This window comes from Polistes dominula, unplaced genomic scaffold (assembly GCF_049000335.1).
Source record: "Polistes dominula isolate Pdom_NZ unplaced genomic scaffold, Pdom_raw_medaka contig_18, whole genome shotgun sequence".
Lineage (NCBI taxonomy): Eukaryota > Metazoa > Arthropoda > Insecta > Hymenoptera > Vespidae > Polistes > Polistes dominula.
The window spans coordinates 2192633-2211081 of NW_028301164.1; the positions used below are offsets into that span (position 1 = coordinate 2192633).

General features: G+C 25.6%; 3 protein-coding genes across 4 annotated transcripts; all 3 read left to right on the forward strand.

Moving 5' to 3' along the window:
- Positions 1-230: 230 nt before the first annotated feature.
- Positions 231-6287, forward strand: l(2)37Cb (DEAH-box helicase 16 lethal (2) 37Cb). Its single transcript, XM_015325203.2, has 13 exons — positions 231-2600; positions 2677-2845; positions 2944-3185; positions 3251-3453; positions 3538-3833; positions 3907-4211; positions 4335-4492; positions 4572-4734; positions 4903-5013; positions 5091-5526; positions 5614-5719; positions 5800-5976; positions 6068-6287. Exons 1-13 carry the CDS (start codon positions 2438-2440, stop codon positions 6197-6199), a joined length of 2661 nt encoding a protein of 886 aa, XP_015180689.1. The 5' UTR covers positions 231-2437; the 3' UTR covers positions 6200-6287.
- Positions 6288-6432: 145 nt separating this feature from the next.
- On the forward strand, positions 6433-15587 carry LOC107068558 (uncharacterized). Its single transcript, XM_089178962.1, has 16 exons — positions 6433-7371; positions 7794-8204; positions 8435-8639; positions 8717-8872; positions 8951-8997; positions 9966-10029; positions 10304-10668; positions 11197-11574; positions 11785-11899; positions 12555-12710; positions 12798-12846; positions 13781-14015; positions 14438-14779; positions 14949-15153; positions 15286-15441; positions 15534-15587. The coding sequence occupies exons 1-16, from the start codon at positions 7010-7012 to the stop codon at positions 15585-15587; spliced, it is 3300 nt and encodes a 1099-aa protein (XP_089035088.1). The 5' UTR covers positions 6433-7009.
- LOC149030489 (odorant receptor 94a-like) lies at positions 15491-18098 on the forward strand. Of its 2 annotated transcripts, XM_089178867.1 has the most exons (5): positions 15491-16834; positions 16910-17251; positions 17344-17548; positions 17743-17898; positions 17980-18098. In XM_089178867.1, the coding sequence occupies exons 1-5, from the start codon at positions 16470-16472 to the stop codon at positions 18034-18036; spliced, it is 1125 nt and encodes a 374-aa protein (XP_089034993.1). In that variant the 5' UTR covers positions 15491-16469; the 3' UTR covers positions 18037-18098. The 2 variants fall into 2 exon arrangements, with proteins under 2 accessions (XP_089034993.1, XP_089034992.1); XM_089178866.1 differs by having other exon boundaries at positions 15491-17251.
- Positions 18099-18449: the final 351 nt, after the last annotated feature.

Genomic DNA, 18449 nt, shown 5'->3' on the forward strand with positions numbered 1-18449 from the left:
CAAAACAAAAACTAATGTGATCATTGTGTAATTAATAATATCTCGTAATTAAAAGAGAGGGTTCGATTAAAAAAAAAAAAAAAAAAAAAAACACGAATTTTAAATTAAACGACGTAATGGAGGTTGAAAAAGTTTCGAGTTTAACGTGTAGGAAAAACAAAAAAGAATTGGGTTTTGTTCTCGTATCAGGGACAAACTTGCCCTTATTTTTCAACGTAGTTTGAAAAGTTTTAAAAATATGAGAGAAAGAGAGAGAGAGAGAAACATTCTTGAAATTTTGTCAACCTCATCCTCGTATTTTGAATGCCGATCTTAAACATAGGCATTGATATAATAATAATAATAATAATAGTAATAATAATAATAATAATACTACTACTAATAATAATAATAATAATAACGTTTTTCTTTATATATATATATATATATATATTTGGAAACGTTATTATTAATATTTAACAGACGTAAACGAAGCTTAAGGTTTTTAATATCTCGCATTTTTTGTGATCTCTATCTCTCTTAGAGTTATTTCCTAAAATAATTATAATAATACAAATGATGATGACGATGATGATAATGTAATAATATTTGCATTGAAATCTAGGAAATGGTGTTCTAGAACGAAGTACAAATGTATTCTACGAGACCGACGACGTGATTATTTTCAATTCGATTTAAAAGAAAATTATCGAATTAGAATGAATACGTCGACGTAAATGAAATAATATTATGATTTAAATAAAATGAACAAAAAGCGAGATAATAAAAACTTAAATGTCTGTCGATAATTCGAATCGATCCGTGCGTGTAACTGATAATCGATATAAAATAAATCTTTAAAAAGGAATCAATTAAAAGGAAAAAGAAAATAACACACAACACGCAGAAAATACGCCTGAAACTCCAATTAAAAATAATAATAATAATAATAATAATGATTTACAAAAAAAAAAAAATAAAAAGTGAAAATTTAAAACAACAGAAAATATAAAAAGGATGGTTTTATCAAACCGTCGAAATATCCTAATTATCGCAAAACATCACCATCGTTCAATCATGTTTTAAACGATATTAAATTAAATTACAATGAAATGAAAAGATTAAAATTACGGGGGTGGAGGGGGGAGGGGGGGGGGTGGATAAATGCATAATGAATTAGAGAAGTCGAGTGATCGAACAAGTAAGTGTTTGGCTGTGCAGTAGTATAGGAAAGAAAGATAGAAAAATGAATTACGAAAGAGTGCAAGAGATAAACAATGAGTGAGACTATTATAGAAATATGCGAAATGAAAATTAGAAAAAAAAAAATAAGTGGAGAGAGAGAGAGAGAGAGAGAGAGAGAGAGCGAAAGAAAGAAGCAAAAGAAAAAAAAAAAAAAAAAGAAAGAAAAGGGGTGCGAAAGTAAAGAGAATAAGATTCAAATGTTATTTGAAGATCAGTGAAAGTATTCCTATATCTGTTTGTCCAATCGTCATTCTTATTCTCAGGAACGCATTTTTATGTCCTTTAAAAAAGGACTTTGCCGTCACACTATACAGGATCATCGTGTCTGTCGAGAATGTTCATGAAGGAATATATTTAAAAAAAAAAAAAAAAAGAAAAAAAAAGAAGTAATGAATAAAATAAAGCAATGAAACGGGAAAAGATTAATTTCGTGAAACTGAATGGTCTACACGTGTCGGCCTACACGTGCCTCCCGAAAAATTCCCGATTTACAAAATGTCGATAAAACAAATAAATAAATAAATAAATAAAAATATTAATAAAAAAAGAAGAAAACAAAAAGTCGACTTTATCGAGAGGACGTCGTTCAAACAGATCCGCGTACGAATACTGTAGCTGATGACTATATTGATACTTTGCTGCTTTTATGAGCTGCAGTCTACCATGTATATATTTTCATTAATGTATGTATAATAAAATATATTCGAGATAATATACGCTTCGAAAAAAAATATATATTTAACTATCAACCATCCGTAAACGTATTAATTCATATCATCTATAAGTTCCTTTCGATAATATTTCATTTTCAATTTTCATTTCAAATATTAATTTCTATTTCAAATTGACGTGACAAGTAGAAATTTAAAAATATCGAACGAGACATTCGACAGCCGCGAAAATTATATCGATTAATATTTATCATTTTATCCGCCAGATGTCACTACAGATGTAGCGCGTGTGACATAGTGATAGATAGTGGAGTTAAACGATTTACGAAAACATAACCTATGAAACGTTAAAGTGAAATATTGAATAATTATTGTTAATTCTAATTTATTTGTTCATAGTTAGACAAATTAAATTAATTATATAATATTAATCATTTGTTCAGTAATAATAATGTTTCTAAATTTATATATAAATATTTAGAATTTGTTATTACTTTCATAAGATTAAATAGTTTGAATATAATCTATTTAAAAAATTTATCATGAGCAAATACAGAAGAGAAGATTCCTCAAGTGAGGATAGTAATAGTGAAGAAGAAAGACGTAAGAAAGATATCAAAGAGAGAGATGAATTTGCTAATCGTCTCAAAGCTAAGGATGACAGTAAAACACGCAAAGTTGCTATGCCTGCTGGTTCTGGAGCAGGTAAGATTATATCCTTTCAATTTTTTAAAGTATTTACTTCTTTTTAACATTAACATTAAATATATTTGTTTTCTAGCCGAGGCAGCAAAAAGACTTAAACTTATGGAAACTGATGCAAGAGAAAAGCTTGTTCCAAAACTAAGAGTTGAATCTCGAAGAAAATATTTGGAGAAACGTAAAGAGGATAAAGTGGCAGAATTAGAAGCAGACATTATTGATGATGAATATCTCTTCGAAGAAGAAATGTAATTTATTAATTATACTTAATCCGATAGAGAGAGAGAGAGAGAGCATATTATTATTATTAAGTTAAATTATATTTACAAAATATTTTTTGATGTAGTTTGACAGAACGTGAAAAACGTGAGAGGGAACATAAGAAACAATTATTGCAATTAGCAAAGGAACATGAAAAGGCAAGGGAACTGGAAAGAGTACAAAGGTATCATATGCCATTGGAAAAGAAGAAATTGGAAGCAGAAGAAACCCAACATGATCCAGAACCACCACAATCTGAACAAAGCAAATGGGAGTCAGATCAAATGTCATCTGCAGTATTTAGATTTGGAGCCAAAGATAGAAAAGGTATAATAATAATTATTACAATTAATTATATATCTTTATGTTTTATTAACATATTGTAATTACAGCTCAACAAGATTATGATCTTATATTGGAGGATGAAATAGAATTTATTCAAGGGTTGCATGTACCTGGAAATGAAAAAAGTTTTAAACGTGAACCAAGTCCTTCTCCACAGGCTACAATTTTACAAACGATACAAGAAACTAAAAAGAGTTTGCCAATATATCCTTTCAGGAATGATCTTATTCAAGCTATTAAAGAACATCAGGTATTACATTGATTAATATTTGAAACAAAATACTTATATACGTATTATAATATATAAATAACTCTCAATATATCTTTAATTTAGATTCTAATAATAGAAGGTGAAACAGGTTCAGGAAAAACTACACAAATTCCACAATACTTGTATGCAGCAGGTTTTGCAGAGGATGATAAAATAATTGGTTGTAGTGAGCCTCGCAGAGTAGCAGCAATGTCTGTAGCTGCTAGAGTGGCTCATGAAATGGCTGTCAAACTTGGTAACGAAGTTGGTTATGCAATTCGTTTTGAAGATTGTACATCACATCGTACGCGTATAAAATATATGACTGATGGTACATTGCATAGAGAATTCCTTAGTCAACCTGATTTAGCGTCATATAGGTAATATTTGAAAATAGTTTTCAAATAATATTTTTAAATGTCTATATATTACAAAAATATATTTTATTTACAGTGTAATGATAATCGACGAAGCTCATGAACGTACATTACATACGGATATTTTATTTGGTTTGGTTAAGGATATTACAAGATTTCGTTCAGATTTGAAATTGTTGATTTCTTCTGCAACATTGGATGCAACTAAATTCAGTGAATTCTTTGACAATGCACCGATCTTTCGTATACCTGGTCGTCGTTTTCCTGTAGATATATATTATACAAAAGCACCTGAAGCAGATTACATCGATGCATGTGTAGTCTCTATTCTTCAAATTCATGCAACGCAACCACCAGGAGATGTACTGGTATTTCTAACTGGTAAATATATCCTTCCAATGTTGATCATTGGAATTATATGACTAAAAACAAACACTAATTAAAATATTCATGAAATTGAACTGTTGTAAATCAACTAGTAATTTTTAAAAAAATGTTGATTAGGCCAAGACGAGATTGAGACTTGTCAAGAAATGTTACAAGAAAGAGTTAGAAGGCTAGGAAGTAAATTGGCTGAACTGTTGATATTACCTGTCTATGCCAATTTACCAAGTGATATGCAAGCTAAAATATTTCAACCTACTCCAGCTGGCGCTAGAAAGGTATTTTATTTTATTTTATTTTTTATTATCTTCGTGTTATTTTTATAATTTACTTTACGCATTATTTTTTTATTAACAGGTGGTTTTGGCTACTAACATAGCAGAGACGTCTTTAACCATTGACAATATCGTTTACGTGATAGATCCTGGATTTGCAAAACAAAACAATTTCAATGCACGAACAGGAATGGAAAGTTTAATGGTTGTTCCGATTAGTAAAGCTTCTGCGATGCAGCGTGCAGGTACATTGCAATTGTGTTGTAATTATATGCAATAATCTCGTAGAGTAAAAGAAATTAAATGAAAATAAAATCTTTACTCTAATGAAGTGTTATACAACTTTTAAATGTTATTTAATTTATCGTATTTATTGGCAATTTTTAAATTGATTTTTTATGAAATATATGCAGGTCGTGCTGGAAGAGTAGCACCTGGTAAATGTTTTAGGCTTTATACAGCATGGGCATATCAAAACGAATTGGAAGATAATACTGTACCTGAAATACAAAGGATAAATCTTGGTTTGTATTCAATCTATAATTTTATATAAAATTACTCTCTTTCATCATTATTAATAATAATAATAATAACTTTTTAGGTAATGCAGTACTCACGTTAAAAGCTTTAGGTATCAATGATTTAGTTCACTTTGATTTTCTTGATCCACCACCCCATGAAACATTAGTATTAGCTTTAGAACAACTGTATGCTTTGGGTGCGTTAAATCATCGTGGCGAATTAACTAAACTTGGTCGAAGAATGGCAGAATTTCCTCTTGATCCGATGATGGCTAAAATGTTATTGGCCAGTGAACGATATCGTTGCTCAGAAGAAGTAGCTACAATAGCTGCTATGCTTTCCGTTAACGGAGCTATTTTCTACAGACCTAAGGATAAAATTATACACGCTGATACTGCGAGAAAAAATTTTCACGTACCTGGTGGCGATCATCTTACTTTACTCAATGTTTATAATCAATGGCAACAAAGTGATTTTAGTACACATTGGTGTTACGAAAATTTTATACAGCATAGGTACGAACTTTTAATTGATAAATTTTTCTTTCTAATTTGAATTTGTTCTTTTACATCGTTCTGACAATAGATTTTTTATTTGATTAGATCGATGAAACGAGCTAGAGACGTTAGGGAACAATTAATTGGTTTAATGCAACGAGTTGAAATGGAACTTGTTTCGGGCATTACGGAAACAATTAATATTCGAAAAGTATGTAACCATTTTAAATTATTAATGTATAGATTATTTTGATATTATTTTATTACATTTATTTTTCAAATATATTTTAGGCGATCACTGCGGGTTATTTTTATCACGTTGCACGTTTGTCAAAAGGTGGCCATTACAAAACAGCGAAACACAATCAAACGGTATCCATTCATCCAAATAGTTCACTATTCCAAGAACTTCCACGATGGTTACTTTATCACGAATTAGTATTTACGACGAAAGAATTCATGCGTCAGGTATTTTATGAAAACTACTTTTTAATTGATCGTATTTATTGACATTTTTATATTAATTTTGTATTAAATATATATATATATATATATATAGGTAACAGAAATAGAAAGCAAATGGTTATTGGAAGTTGCACCGCATTATTATAAACCCAAAGAATTAGAAGATTCGACCAATAAAAAAATGCCGAAAGTTGTTGGCAGAACTCGACCAGATGGTACTAATTAAATGAATAGATTTAATTAATAGGTAAAATACTTTTTGTACAAATGAAACGTTTATATATGTCAAAATATAAAATAACAATCCATCACGATCCAACAATATTTTACTACGCCTATTAAAATCGTAGTAATAATAAATGTAATCTACCTCTCCTTAGTATATATACTAGAAACATATTATTTTAAAAAGAGAATATAAATAGGAAGTACTAGAATAGAAAAATGGATTAAACGATAATGAAACCGATTCGTAAGAACTTTATCAATTTTTAAATATATTTTTCATTATTTATACAATAATATTGTAATTATATACGTGATACTCCTTCTAGTAGGCAAAGAAATTGAATGAAAATAAAATCTTTATTCTAATGCAATGTTATAAAAATTTACTGATGGTATAGCTAGAGAAAGAGAAAGAGAAAAAAAAAGAAAGAAAGACAGGATAATTACTGACTGTATATTGTGATATAAATCATACAGTACATAGAACAAGACGATGATAACTACAGCCTGCATTTATTATATGAATAAAGAAACCCTTCTTGTGGTGTTAACAAAGAAAATCAAAGACATATATACGTATGCATGAATAAAATATAATAATAGGAAGAAGATAGAATTCACATATATTATCGACAAATAATTTGCATAGACTTTTATTTACTATTTCTATAGTATTTTGATTTTCTATCATCAATGCCGAAGATGAATCATTTTTGGAATATAAATTTCATTTTAATATTGCAATCTTATCGTGATATTTATAAGGCAAATATTTAATTTATAAAAATAATTAACATTAATTAGAAGAATGCATACTCTTCCATTATCGTTTGCCCTTTTAACTTGCGTTGGTTTTTGGCGACCAATTAATTGGTCAGCGAATTCTTTTAAATATTGGATATATAACATATATACGATTTTTATGGTATCCATGCTTTATGCATTCACATTTTGTGGACTTATGGATGCTTTGATTGATCATCATTTGGATAATTTACTTGAAAAATTTTCATTATTTATATCCGTCATCGGTGTGTGTATCAAAGTGACGAACGTTTTAATTAATCGACAAAATATTATTTCTGTTACTAATATGCTTTTAAATGAGCAATGCATTCCTCGCGATTCGGAGGAGTTGGCAATCAAACAAAAATTTGATCAAAATGCCAGGTGAGTATTAATGATAAGTAAATATTGTACGTTGCAATCAGACGCCAGTAGTAAAGTTGTTGTATGGTCAGACATCTATTACAATCACATTTTATAATATCCACCTATTTTAGAAAATTTACAAATTATTAATTATTGCAAATAATTGTGTGTAGTTTTGAAAGATATATTAATTTAAAATATATATATGTGGTGATTGCAGTTATATTATTAATTAAATAAAAGATATTTCGTAATACATGTGACCCATTTCAGGAGTCACAAACCGAAAATAATTATTGGATTATAATTTTAAAACAAAATCTAATAGAACACATTTTTATATAAACTTTTTTCTTTTTTTCATTATTCTTGTATCCCTTATTTTAAAATAGGTCCCACGTATTACGAAACATTTTGTATATTAGTACATAAAAAAATAAATGTAAATTATGTTACTTTAGAGTAATTACAATTTATTGCGAAATTTTGAACGAGACAACCGTGTTCTTTGCAACGGTAGCACAATTTGGTAAATTCTTAGAAACTCGTACTTTACCACTTGCCAATTGGACACCATACGATCATACCTCGAGTACTATGTTTTGGATAACTTTATTACACCAAACCTTTGGTCTGATGGTGTGTGCTAATTCAAGTGTTGCTCATGAGACTATAATATCTGGACTGATGATACAAATTTGTGCACAATTGGAAATACTTTGTCATCGGGCTAGAATATTACCAATGTTGCTAGAAAAAGAACAGAAAAATTGTACCTCTGAAAAGGATTTAAAGAGAATCGAAAATCGAGTTATCGGTGAATTGATCGAATATCATCTTTACGTTTATAAGTAACAAAATAATAATATAATATAATATAATAATTATTAATATTTAATATTAATATAATATAATATAATAATTATAATGTGTTTTCACATTCAAATATTTATAATTTTGTTAGATTTATTAAAGTTCTCATTTGTTCATTAAATTTTTAATGTAATGTTTTTTAAATTTATTAATGTATATATCATATTAATTTGTAGAACATTATTATATAAAAAATATTTGATTTTAGGTTCGCTCAAAAAATCAACGACGTATTCACTTTGATGATATTCATGCAATTTACTTTAAGCTCAACCGTACTGTGCATGAGCGTTTACAAATTATCAACGAAGGATTTAATAAGTTTTGATTTTCTTTGGACATTTTGTTATCTCGCTTGTATGCTCATTCAATTATTTCTTTATTGTTGGTATGGTAATGAAGTTACATTGAGGGTAAATATTTTATTTAAATAAAATAATCTGATTTAATTAGAATTTTTCTAATGAAATTTTATATTTCTATTTTTTAGAGTAAAAAAATTGGAGATGCATTTTACGGAATGAATTGGATATCATTAAAAACAAGAGTAATTAAAAGTTTAACCATAATAATGGCAAGAACAACGAGAAGCATTGAAATGAATAGTTTACATATAGTTAAACTTTCAGCTAAATCATTTATGACTGTAAGTATGTAAATAAGAACAATATTATTAAGACTATTTTAATAATTGAATATTATTAATTTAATTATTTCATTTCAGATAATTAAAGTTTCATATTCTGCTTATAATGTTTTACAGACCTCGTCGTAATACAAAATTATTATATTTATAAATACAAATATTATTTGACAATGTAGTTTCATATTTAATATCTTAAATCATTGTCTAAAGTATTTTTTAATTTATTAAATTTTTCTACAATTTGTTTATTACTAAATTTAATGATTTCATTTCAGATAATTAAAGTTTCATATTCTGCTTATAATGTTTTACAGACCTCGTCGTAATACAAAATTATTATATTTATAAATACAAATATTATTTGACAATGTAGTTTCATATTTAATATCTTAAATCATTGTCAAAAGTATTTTTTAATTTATTAAATTTTTCTACAATTTGTTTATTACTAAATTTAATGATTTCATTTCAGATAATTAAAGTTTCATATTCTGCTTATAATGTTTTACAGACCTCGTCGTAATACAAAATTATTATATTTATAAATACAAATATTATTTGACAATGTAGTTTCATATTTAATATCTTAAATCGTTGTCTAAAGTATTGTTTAAATTTTTCAGAAAATCCATCAGAATAATTAAATAATAAAAATTAAAAAAAAATAAAATATGAAAAATAATACAAACGTTTATGTCAAAGAAAAAACTCGTTAGATTTAACAAACCAGAACTCGTCCAATGCGTATCAACTGACTATAGTTATTATACTTACGTTTTGTAGAAAGAATTATTTTTATTATTAATAAAGTAATAATGAAAGAGAAAGAAAGAAAAAAAAGAAAAAAACTTATCGAGAATAATATCTAGGAAGTTTTTTTTTTAATTACATACGGAAAAGAATATACATAAGAACTTCTCTTGATAAAATATTTAACGTTAATTAGTCTTAGTATATCCGAGAAGAAATAAAAAGAAGAAGAAGAAGAAGAAGAAAAAAAAAGCAATCATTTATAAAATATATAACAATAGAAAAATAACTTTAAAACGTATTGGCAGAACGTAAAGGTTATTAAAATTTACTGACTGTATAGACAGGGTGATATAATTATCGACGTGATATGTCGTAATAAAAGTGAAAGATGTTTTAATGAACAGGTGTGGAGTGAGGGAAGAGAAAAAGAAGAAAAAAAATTATGAATAATTAGCGAACCACTTTATACTCGATGAAAGGAGAATAATTTGAAGAAGAAAAAAATAGAAAAGAATATCTCTTACATTATTAACTTACACGATTGAAACAATTATTTTCCTTTATAAATGTTTTGCGACATTACTATTATTTTCTTTTCTTTTCTTTTCTTTTTTCTTCTTCAGGAAAAAAAAGTACAAATACTCATTGTAATAGAAAGAACGTAATAATAAATCGTAGAAAATGCACGTATTGCCAGTATCATTTGCTTTACTGACATACGTCGGTTATTGGCGACCAAAAAATTGGTCAACAAATTCAATCAAATCTTATTTATATAATATTTACACTTTATTTATGATATTTGTAATATGTTCTTTCGCAATTTGTAGTATCGTAGATGCTTACGTTGATCAAAATGTAAACACGTTCATTGAAAAGTTTACTCTTACAATATCAGTGGTAGCAGTGTGCATTAAAATTATTAATCTTACGTTAAGAAGAAATAGTATTATTTCATTGTTCGATATGCTATTGAAAGATTTTTGTCTACCAAGAAATTTGGAGGAACAAAATGTACAAGAAAAATTTGACGAGGACGCTAGGTGAATTATTTTCTTTTCTTTTTAAGTAGTAGTTACTTTAATATGGTCAGACCAGTTTTAAATTGCAAACAATGCATCGATCATTTTGATAAACAAATTGTTCGACAATAAATTATTTTTATTTATGATTTTCTTTATTTTTATTTCTAAAAGTATAGTTTTTAACTGTAAACATATAAAACTAAACATAATTTTTTAATAATAATAAAACATAGCTTTTTTATTTGTATTTTTTTTTTTAACAATTTTTTTTATAACACATTTATATGTACATTTATATGTTTTATATAATACATATTAGCTATATAAAACTAAACATACTTTTTTAATAATAATAAAACATAGCTTTTTTATTTGTATTTTTCTTTTTTTTTTTAAACAATTTTTTGTATAATACAATTCGTTTATAAAATCGTAAATTTTAAAATATATCTTAAGTATACTTACTTTATACTAATTTTCCGAATTATTATTATTATTATTAATTATATTAATATAATTTATTTATTTTTAATTTGTTTCTATTAGGAGGATCACAATTTATGTTGAATTTTTAAACGAAGCAACAGTTATATTTGCTATCATAGATGGTGTAAAGGAACACGTACTCCCATTTGCAAATTGGACACCATACGATCACTCTTCAGAAATAATGTTTTGGTTATTCTTGATATATCAATCAATTGCACTTTTGGTAATTGCAAATTCAAGTGTTGCACACGAAACAATAATCTCCGGATTGATGATACAAATTTGTGCACAATTTGAGATATTCAGTCATCGAATTAAAACATTGCCAATGTTATTGGAAATGGCAAAGAAAAATTGCAATTATATCGTACAATGGAAAAAAAAGAAGAATAGGATAATTCGTGAATTAATCGATTATCATCTTTACATATACAGGTTGTTAACAGAATTTTATTAATATTATAATATATAAAATATAAAATAACAATAATACACACACACACACACACACACAAAACATTAGAATAAGAAACAAATTTATGTTCATTTTTTTAGCTTTGCTACTAAAGTTAACAGCGTATTTACGACGATGATCATGTTGCAATTTTCAATAAGCTCGATTGTACTTTGTTTGACCGTTTACAGGATGTCCAAGGCAGAAATTGCAAGCATTGAATTTATTTGGGGAGTTTCTTACCTTGGTTCTATGTTCATGCAAATTTTTCTTTATTGTTGGTTCGGCAATGAAGTTATATTAAAGGTCAATTAATAAATCTAATTATTTTTTTTATTTTATTTTATGTTATAAACGTAATAATTAAATATAATATTATGTTACCTTTCAATTTTTTATTTAATAGAGTATGCAAAGTGAAAATTGATAATTGTTGTTTTATAGTCAATTAAATCAGGACTTCTCAAAGAATTATATTATAGCATATTATATATTCTATATATGCTATTATATTACATATTTAAATAAATATTACTTTTTATAATATATTATATTTTATATTTTATATTATATAGATAATTTTATAATATTATGTTTAATATTTTATATTATGTATAATTGTATAATGTAAAAAAATTTGGCTTTTATATTATATATAATAATATGATAATTAATAAATAATAATAATAAATATATATATAATAAAAATAAAAAATATAAAAATAAATATAATATATATATATAAATTACATATTATATTATAGCTATAAATACTATTATATTATATATGTTACATATGCTAATTTATGACTGTAAAAAAAAAATGATAGTACAGAATTTTTACCCTTTCAAAGTTGAGAAAAAAACAAATTGGCAAGTGGAAAAATTTGAGAAACCCTGATATACTAATTGATATACAAAATATTAAAATAAAATTGAATTCTTTATATTATATTTTTAGAGTATGCAAATTGGAGATATGTTTTATGAAATGGATTGGACGTCATTGGAAAATGACATAGTTAAAATTATTCCTATAATAATGTTACGTTCTACAAAACCCATTGAAATGAGAAGCGGTTATATCATAGTATTGTCTGCTCAATCATTTACAAGCGTAAGTTAATGTCTTGTTTGAAATATATATTCATTATTAATATAATATTATTTTGATATTTGTTTAATATCATTAAACAAATTACAGATACTAAATACATCGTACTCGGCATTTAACGTTTTGCAAAAATCATCATAATGATTGAAATTATTGAATTTGTGCAAACAATTATAGTCAAAATAGAAGTGTAGATATTTTTTGTGTATTCAATAGTATATACATATATATATAGGAAACGAGATATATTAAGTGTTTAAAATTTTTAAAATAATAATAATAATAATAATAATAAGTCAACTTACTTAGAGTAGTATTTTGTCGATTAAATTATTTCCAATCTTGTTTCTTTTTAATCATTTCAAATATCGTTTGTTTTATTTTTATATTTAAAATAAAAAATACTTCAATCTTGTTTCACAATACAATTTGAATATTTGAAATTACTGTTATGACCGTAGAAATTCATTTCAGTAAGAACAAATTTTCCTATCGTAGTTTCGTTTACTTCAATTTAACAACGTAGAAGAATAATAAATAATAATAAATCACAGATGATTGTAGCAAAGAGTCATCGTAATTTTTTGTTCAGATGGATTATTTAGTCTATGTAATTTTGGAAGCTGACATTAGGATAATGATAGATTTCGTTTCGAGAAAAGTAGAATCATACATCGATCGTACGATTCATACGAAAGGGGGTTTGGTAAAGAAAAGTATGAATAAAATAAAGTCAAATCACATTTCAGTTGGTGAACAAATTTCTTAGCGTACGCGTATCTAACAATAAAATACAAACAATATTTCATTCTATGAAGAAGAAATAATATTTGTTTTATAAATTGTTAAAAAATTTTTTGTTTCATAAGTTTTTCATTTAAATACGATGTTAACAAGATTATAATCACAACAATAAAAATTGATAAAGTTTTGTCATTTCATTAAAAAAATGATCTTACAATCAACTCTGATGATTTTAAGTATTTGTGGATGTTGGAAACCATTGTCTTGGTCAATCTTGTATCAGAAAAATCTTTTATACAATTTCTACGCTATTTGTGTTATCTTTTTAGTAACAACATTATCATTATCACAAATCATTGGTATCGTTTTAAACATTTCAAGCGATCTTTCTGAAGACATTTACGTATCTTTGACCATTGCAATATCTTGTTTGAAAATGTTAACGTTTAAAATTAATTACAACGATGTTGTCGAATTAATAAACGCATTAAACGAAAAAGAACCATACGTGCCATCAGACGAGGAAGAAATTGAGATACAATTGAAATTCGACAAATTGGCACGGTTTGTTATTTATTAATTATTACATACGAATTTTTTCGTTTGAGACTTTGTTTTCGAGAAAATCGACTTTAAATTTTTGCAAAATACGCGTGCACTTGATCACGTCTCATTATAACACACCTACGAACTTTTCGGTAATACCCTACGTATCACCAGTTACAGATCACCCTGTATATGTTTTGTATATTATATATATATATATATTATTTTTTATTTTATTTTTATCAATTATTAAATATTATCATATTTTTATTTATTCGTTCGAAGTTATAAATTTTTATTCATTATTTAATCAAAACAATATAATATAATTATAACCACTGTAACATTAAACAACTTTAGTAACTCATATCATTATATTTATATTATTTATTTTATTTATTTATATAAATTATATTATAATTTTGTTTATATTGTTTTAGATATAATACAAATGGTTATACATCCTTGATAGGATTTTCAGTTAGCAGTTTCGTATTTATGTCATTAATCAATGATCTCAGAAACGGACAATTAACTTTTCAAGAAGTTTGGTTACCATTTGATAATACAACACCCATCAGGTATTATTTAATATACACTCAACAAATCTTAGGTATGACATTAGCCGGATTTTTAAACGTCGCATTGGATTCATTGATATGCGGAATTTTTATACATATTTGTTGTCAAATTAAGATTTTGGAAAATCGTTTAACGAAAATAACTGACAAAAGGAAAACACTTTTAATATTATGCATTCGCCATCACGAATACATATACAAGTTAGTTCATTATTACCAAAAATTATATATTATATAAATAAAAAAACAAAAATGGAATTTTATTAATATTCATGTTTACATTAACGAATTATTCTTTCTAATTTGTTTTTAAAAGGAAAAATAAAATATTCGATAGGTTTGATTAATTTTTTTTTATCAAAATTTACAGATTTGCTGATAACGTAAATCAAATCTTTGGATTGATCATTTTCTTTCAATTTTTTGGCAGCACATTGACCGTATGTTTTACTTTGTATCAATTAACTAAAATATCACCGGCTTCTGTGGAATATGCCAAAATGTCACTTTACATGTATTGCATGTTGATACAAATATTTCTTTACTGTTGGTATGGAAATTTAATCACTTTAAAGGTAAACAGTGAACAAATTTATTATAATTATTATTATTATTATTATTATTATTATTATTAACAAAAAAACATATATTTTATTAAATAATAATATATACACATATGTATATAAAATAATATTGAATATTATTAGAGTCAAGAAATAATCGATAAGATTTTTGGCATTGATTGGACAATACTTAACAATAGCACGAAGACATCATTATTAATTATGATGAGTCGTACAATTAAACCAATTTCAATGGTGGTTATCAAAGTTTTTTCATTAAATCTCGATTCGTTTATCAGTGTTAGTATTTAACATTATTTAAATAATATATATATATAATAATCATGTGATAACAATTTGATATATATATTTAATTTACATTGATTTTTTAGATAATTAAAACGGCCTATTCAGCTTACAATCTTTTGCAACAAACACAAGGATAATAATAATAATAATAATAATAATAATAATAATAATAATAATAATAATAATAACAATTAAAAGAAAAATAGCAAACAAAGTGACATAGAAACGAATGTAGACAAAAACAAAATGTACAAAATATTAATTATCAGTAAATAATTATTAATTACGAATAATATATGAATATATGTATGTTAAAACTTAGAAGAAAAATACTCTAAACAAAAATGAGAACGTATTATTTACCTTGCAAGATTATATATCGTTCGTATGAATTTCCAAAATGAAAAAAGAAATTCAAAGACATTTATTTTATTGTCTACTAGAAAAAAAAAACGAAACAAAAAATTGTACCATTCACAAATAGCTACCTTAGCAAAGTATTTCTTTCGTGGATATGTTGTTGATATCAAATACTGCATAGGAATAATAAATAATCGATATATTGATAGGAACAGTGCAAAAGTCGTCGTTTCATTCAGCACAAGATTATTTACATAATAAAATATCATTTTAGGAATAGTCGGTGTATCTTTTCACAGTTGATATTAGAGTAATGACATAGGTTTGATTTTCTAAAGTATAGAATTACATTGAACCGTATCATTTACGAAAAGGGAGGAAGGGATGTAAGAAACAAAATATATCGATAAGTTAGAAAAGTTTTCTGTTAGTATTTCTTTCAGTATATATGGGAATTTAAAGAGTTATACTTTCTTAAAAAAAAATAAAAAAATAAAAACAAAAAACAAATAAATAAAATAAAATATAATTCTCAATTGTTATCAATACAAATTTGGATTGTGAAATGATCGAAAGATTTATGTAACGTCAGTGAACAAGTTAATTGAAAAATGATAAAAAAAGTTATATAACAAAATATAAATATAATTTAAATCAAAATGGCTGTAGTCAAATCAACGTTTATTATTCTTGGAATTTGTGGATGCTGGAGACCGATATCTTGGTCATTGTCATTTTATAAACGTCATATTTATAATTTGTATACAATATTTATAGCTTTTTTAGTAACAACTTTATCAATAACTCAAATCGTTGGTATCATTTTAAACGCTAAAGAAAGTGACGATATTTCTGACGACGTTTACGTATTCCTGGCACATTTTGTATCCTGTTTTAAGATGTTAACACTTGTGATTAATCGTAATAATATTGTTAACTTAATTGTTACATTGGAAAAAGAACCGCATAGAATTATGGACAACGTTGAGAACAATCTACAAATCAAATTTGACAAATTGTCGCGGTTTGTGTATTATTCATTATTAAATATTATTAGTATTAGATATCATATTAATGAAAAATCATTTTTCTTTTTCAGGTTCAACACTCTTAGTTACGCATTTTTGATTTCATTATCTGTGAGCAACTTTTTATTTTCCTCATTGGTTTCAGACTTTAAAGAAAGACAATTAACATTTCGAGTATGGTTGCCATTTGATGCTTACATGACACCACTTGTATATTATTTAACATACGTTCATCAAATGTTATCGTTAACATTAGGAGCAATCATTCATGTTGCTCTAGATACTTTGATCTGCAATCTTTTGATAGACATTTGCTGTCAAATTAAATTATTGGAAAATCGTTTGACCAAAATTACGAACGAACGAAAACATATTTTAAAACTTTGCATTCGTCATCATGAATCTATATACAAGTAAATTCAATATAATAATTATTTTGTACAAAGTTTCACACGTAAACTAATAAAAAAGATTAAATGATTTGTGAATTCTTTTATTTTTAAAGGTATGCTGCAACAGTAAATAAAACGTTTAAATTTGCAATCTTCATACAATTTTTGGCAAGTACATTGACAGTCTGTTTTACATTGTTCCAATTAACAAAAGTGTCAACATTTTCATTGGAATTTATCAAAATAACAGTTTTTATATCTGGAATGTTTATACAAGTTTATCTCTATTGTTCTTATGGACATTTAGTCACTCTAAAGGTGTGCTGATTAAAATATAATTATCATTTGAATCATTATCAATCATATTAATTGTAACGAAACATTACTATCATTATGCAGTGATAAATACCTTTAAAACTTTAAAAATAAATAGAAATATAATTATAATAGTAAACATTTATTGAAATAACGTTAATGTTTAAAACATAAAGTAATCTTATGTGTCATGGCAGAGCCAAGAAATTGTAAATCAAATTTTTGATACAAATTTGGTTGGATTAAACGACGACATTAAGAAATGTCTTTTGATTATGATGAGTCGTACTACAAGGCCAATTGTTTTTATTGTTATGAATCTTTTCCCTCTGAATCTTGAATCTTTCGTAAACGTCAGTATTCTCATATTTAATTACAAAATGTTATAATAATTCGAATTGTTTATAGTAATCTTCTAATTTTGTTTTTTTTAGATACTGAAGACTGCATACTCAGCGTACAATTTTTTGGCACAGACACAAGAAGACTAAAAATACAAAGAAAAAAGAAATTGATTATGGTAATTAGTATTATTATAGTTAGACACTTATAATATAAATAATTTTAAAATTATAACATGAAAGATTTAAACAATAGGCAGACACTAGAATAAAATTAATTTATCTGCAAGATATAATTCAAATCGTCGAGTTTCTCGTTCTTATATTTTATTTAAGATAACAATACAATTATTTAATAAACAAATTTGAATTATTTTAATCGACACTTTTAAAATGTTGTTTTTTCTTTTTTTTTTTGTAATGCACATGAACGAGATTGAAAAAGAATCCAGAATTGCTAGACAATTTACTTTTACTGACTATAAACTTAGAAATAAATAATTGAAATAAAACTGAGTATTATTGAAGAGATAATAGAAAATAAATAGCGATTTTCGTTATTA

What these genes read in the sequence shown, in the direction of transcription:
- LOC107068558 (XM_089178962.1), top strand. Translation starts at nt 7,010, where the DNA reads ATGCATACTCTTCCATTATCGTTTGCCCTTTTAACTTGCGTTGGTTTT. An exon ending in TATCATCTTTACATATACAG is followed by an intron (nt 11,575 to 11,784) that starts GTTGTTAACAGA and finishes GACCGTTTACAG; the next exon opens with GATGTCCAAGGCAGAAATTG. An exon ending in CATCACGAATACATATACAA is followed by an intron (nt 14,780 to 14,948) that starts GTTAGTTCATTA and finishes CAAAATTTACAG; the next exon opens with ATTTGCTGATAACGTAAATC.
- LOC149030489 (XM_089178866.1), top strand. Translation starts at nt 16,470, where the DNA reads ATGGCTGTAGTCAAATCAACGTTTATTATTCTTGGAATTTGTGGATGC. An exon ending in CATCATGAATCTATATACAA is followed by an intron (nt 17,252 to 17,343) that starts GTAAATTCAATA and finishes TTATTTTTAAAG; the next exon opens with GTATGCTGCAACAGTAAATA. An exon ending in ATCTTGAATCTTTCGTAAAC is followed by an intron (nt 17,899 to 17,979) that starts GTCAGTATTCTC and finishes TGTTTTTTTTAG; the next exon opens with ATACTGAAGACTGCATACTC.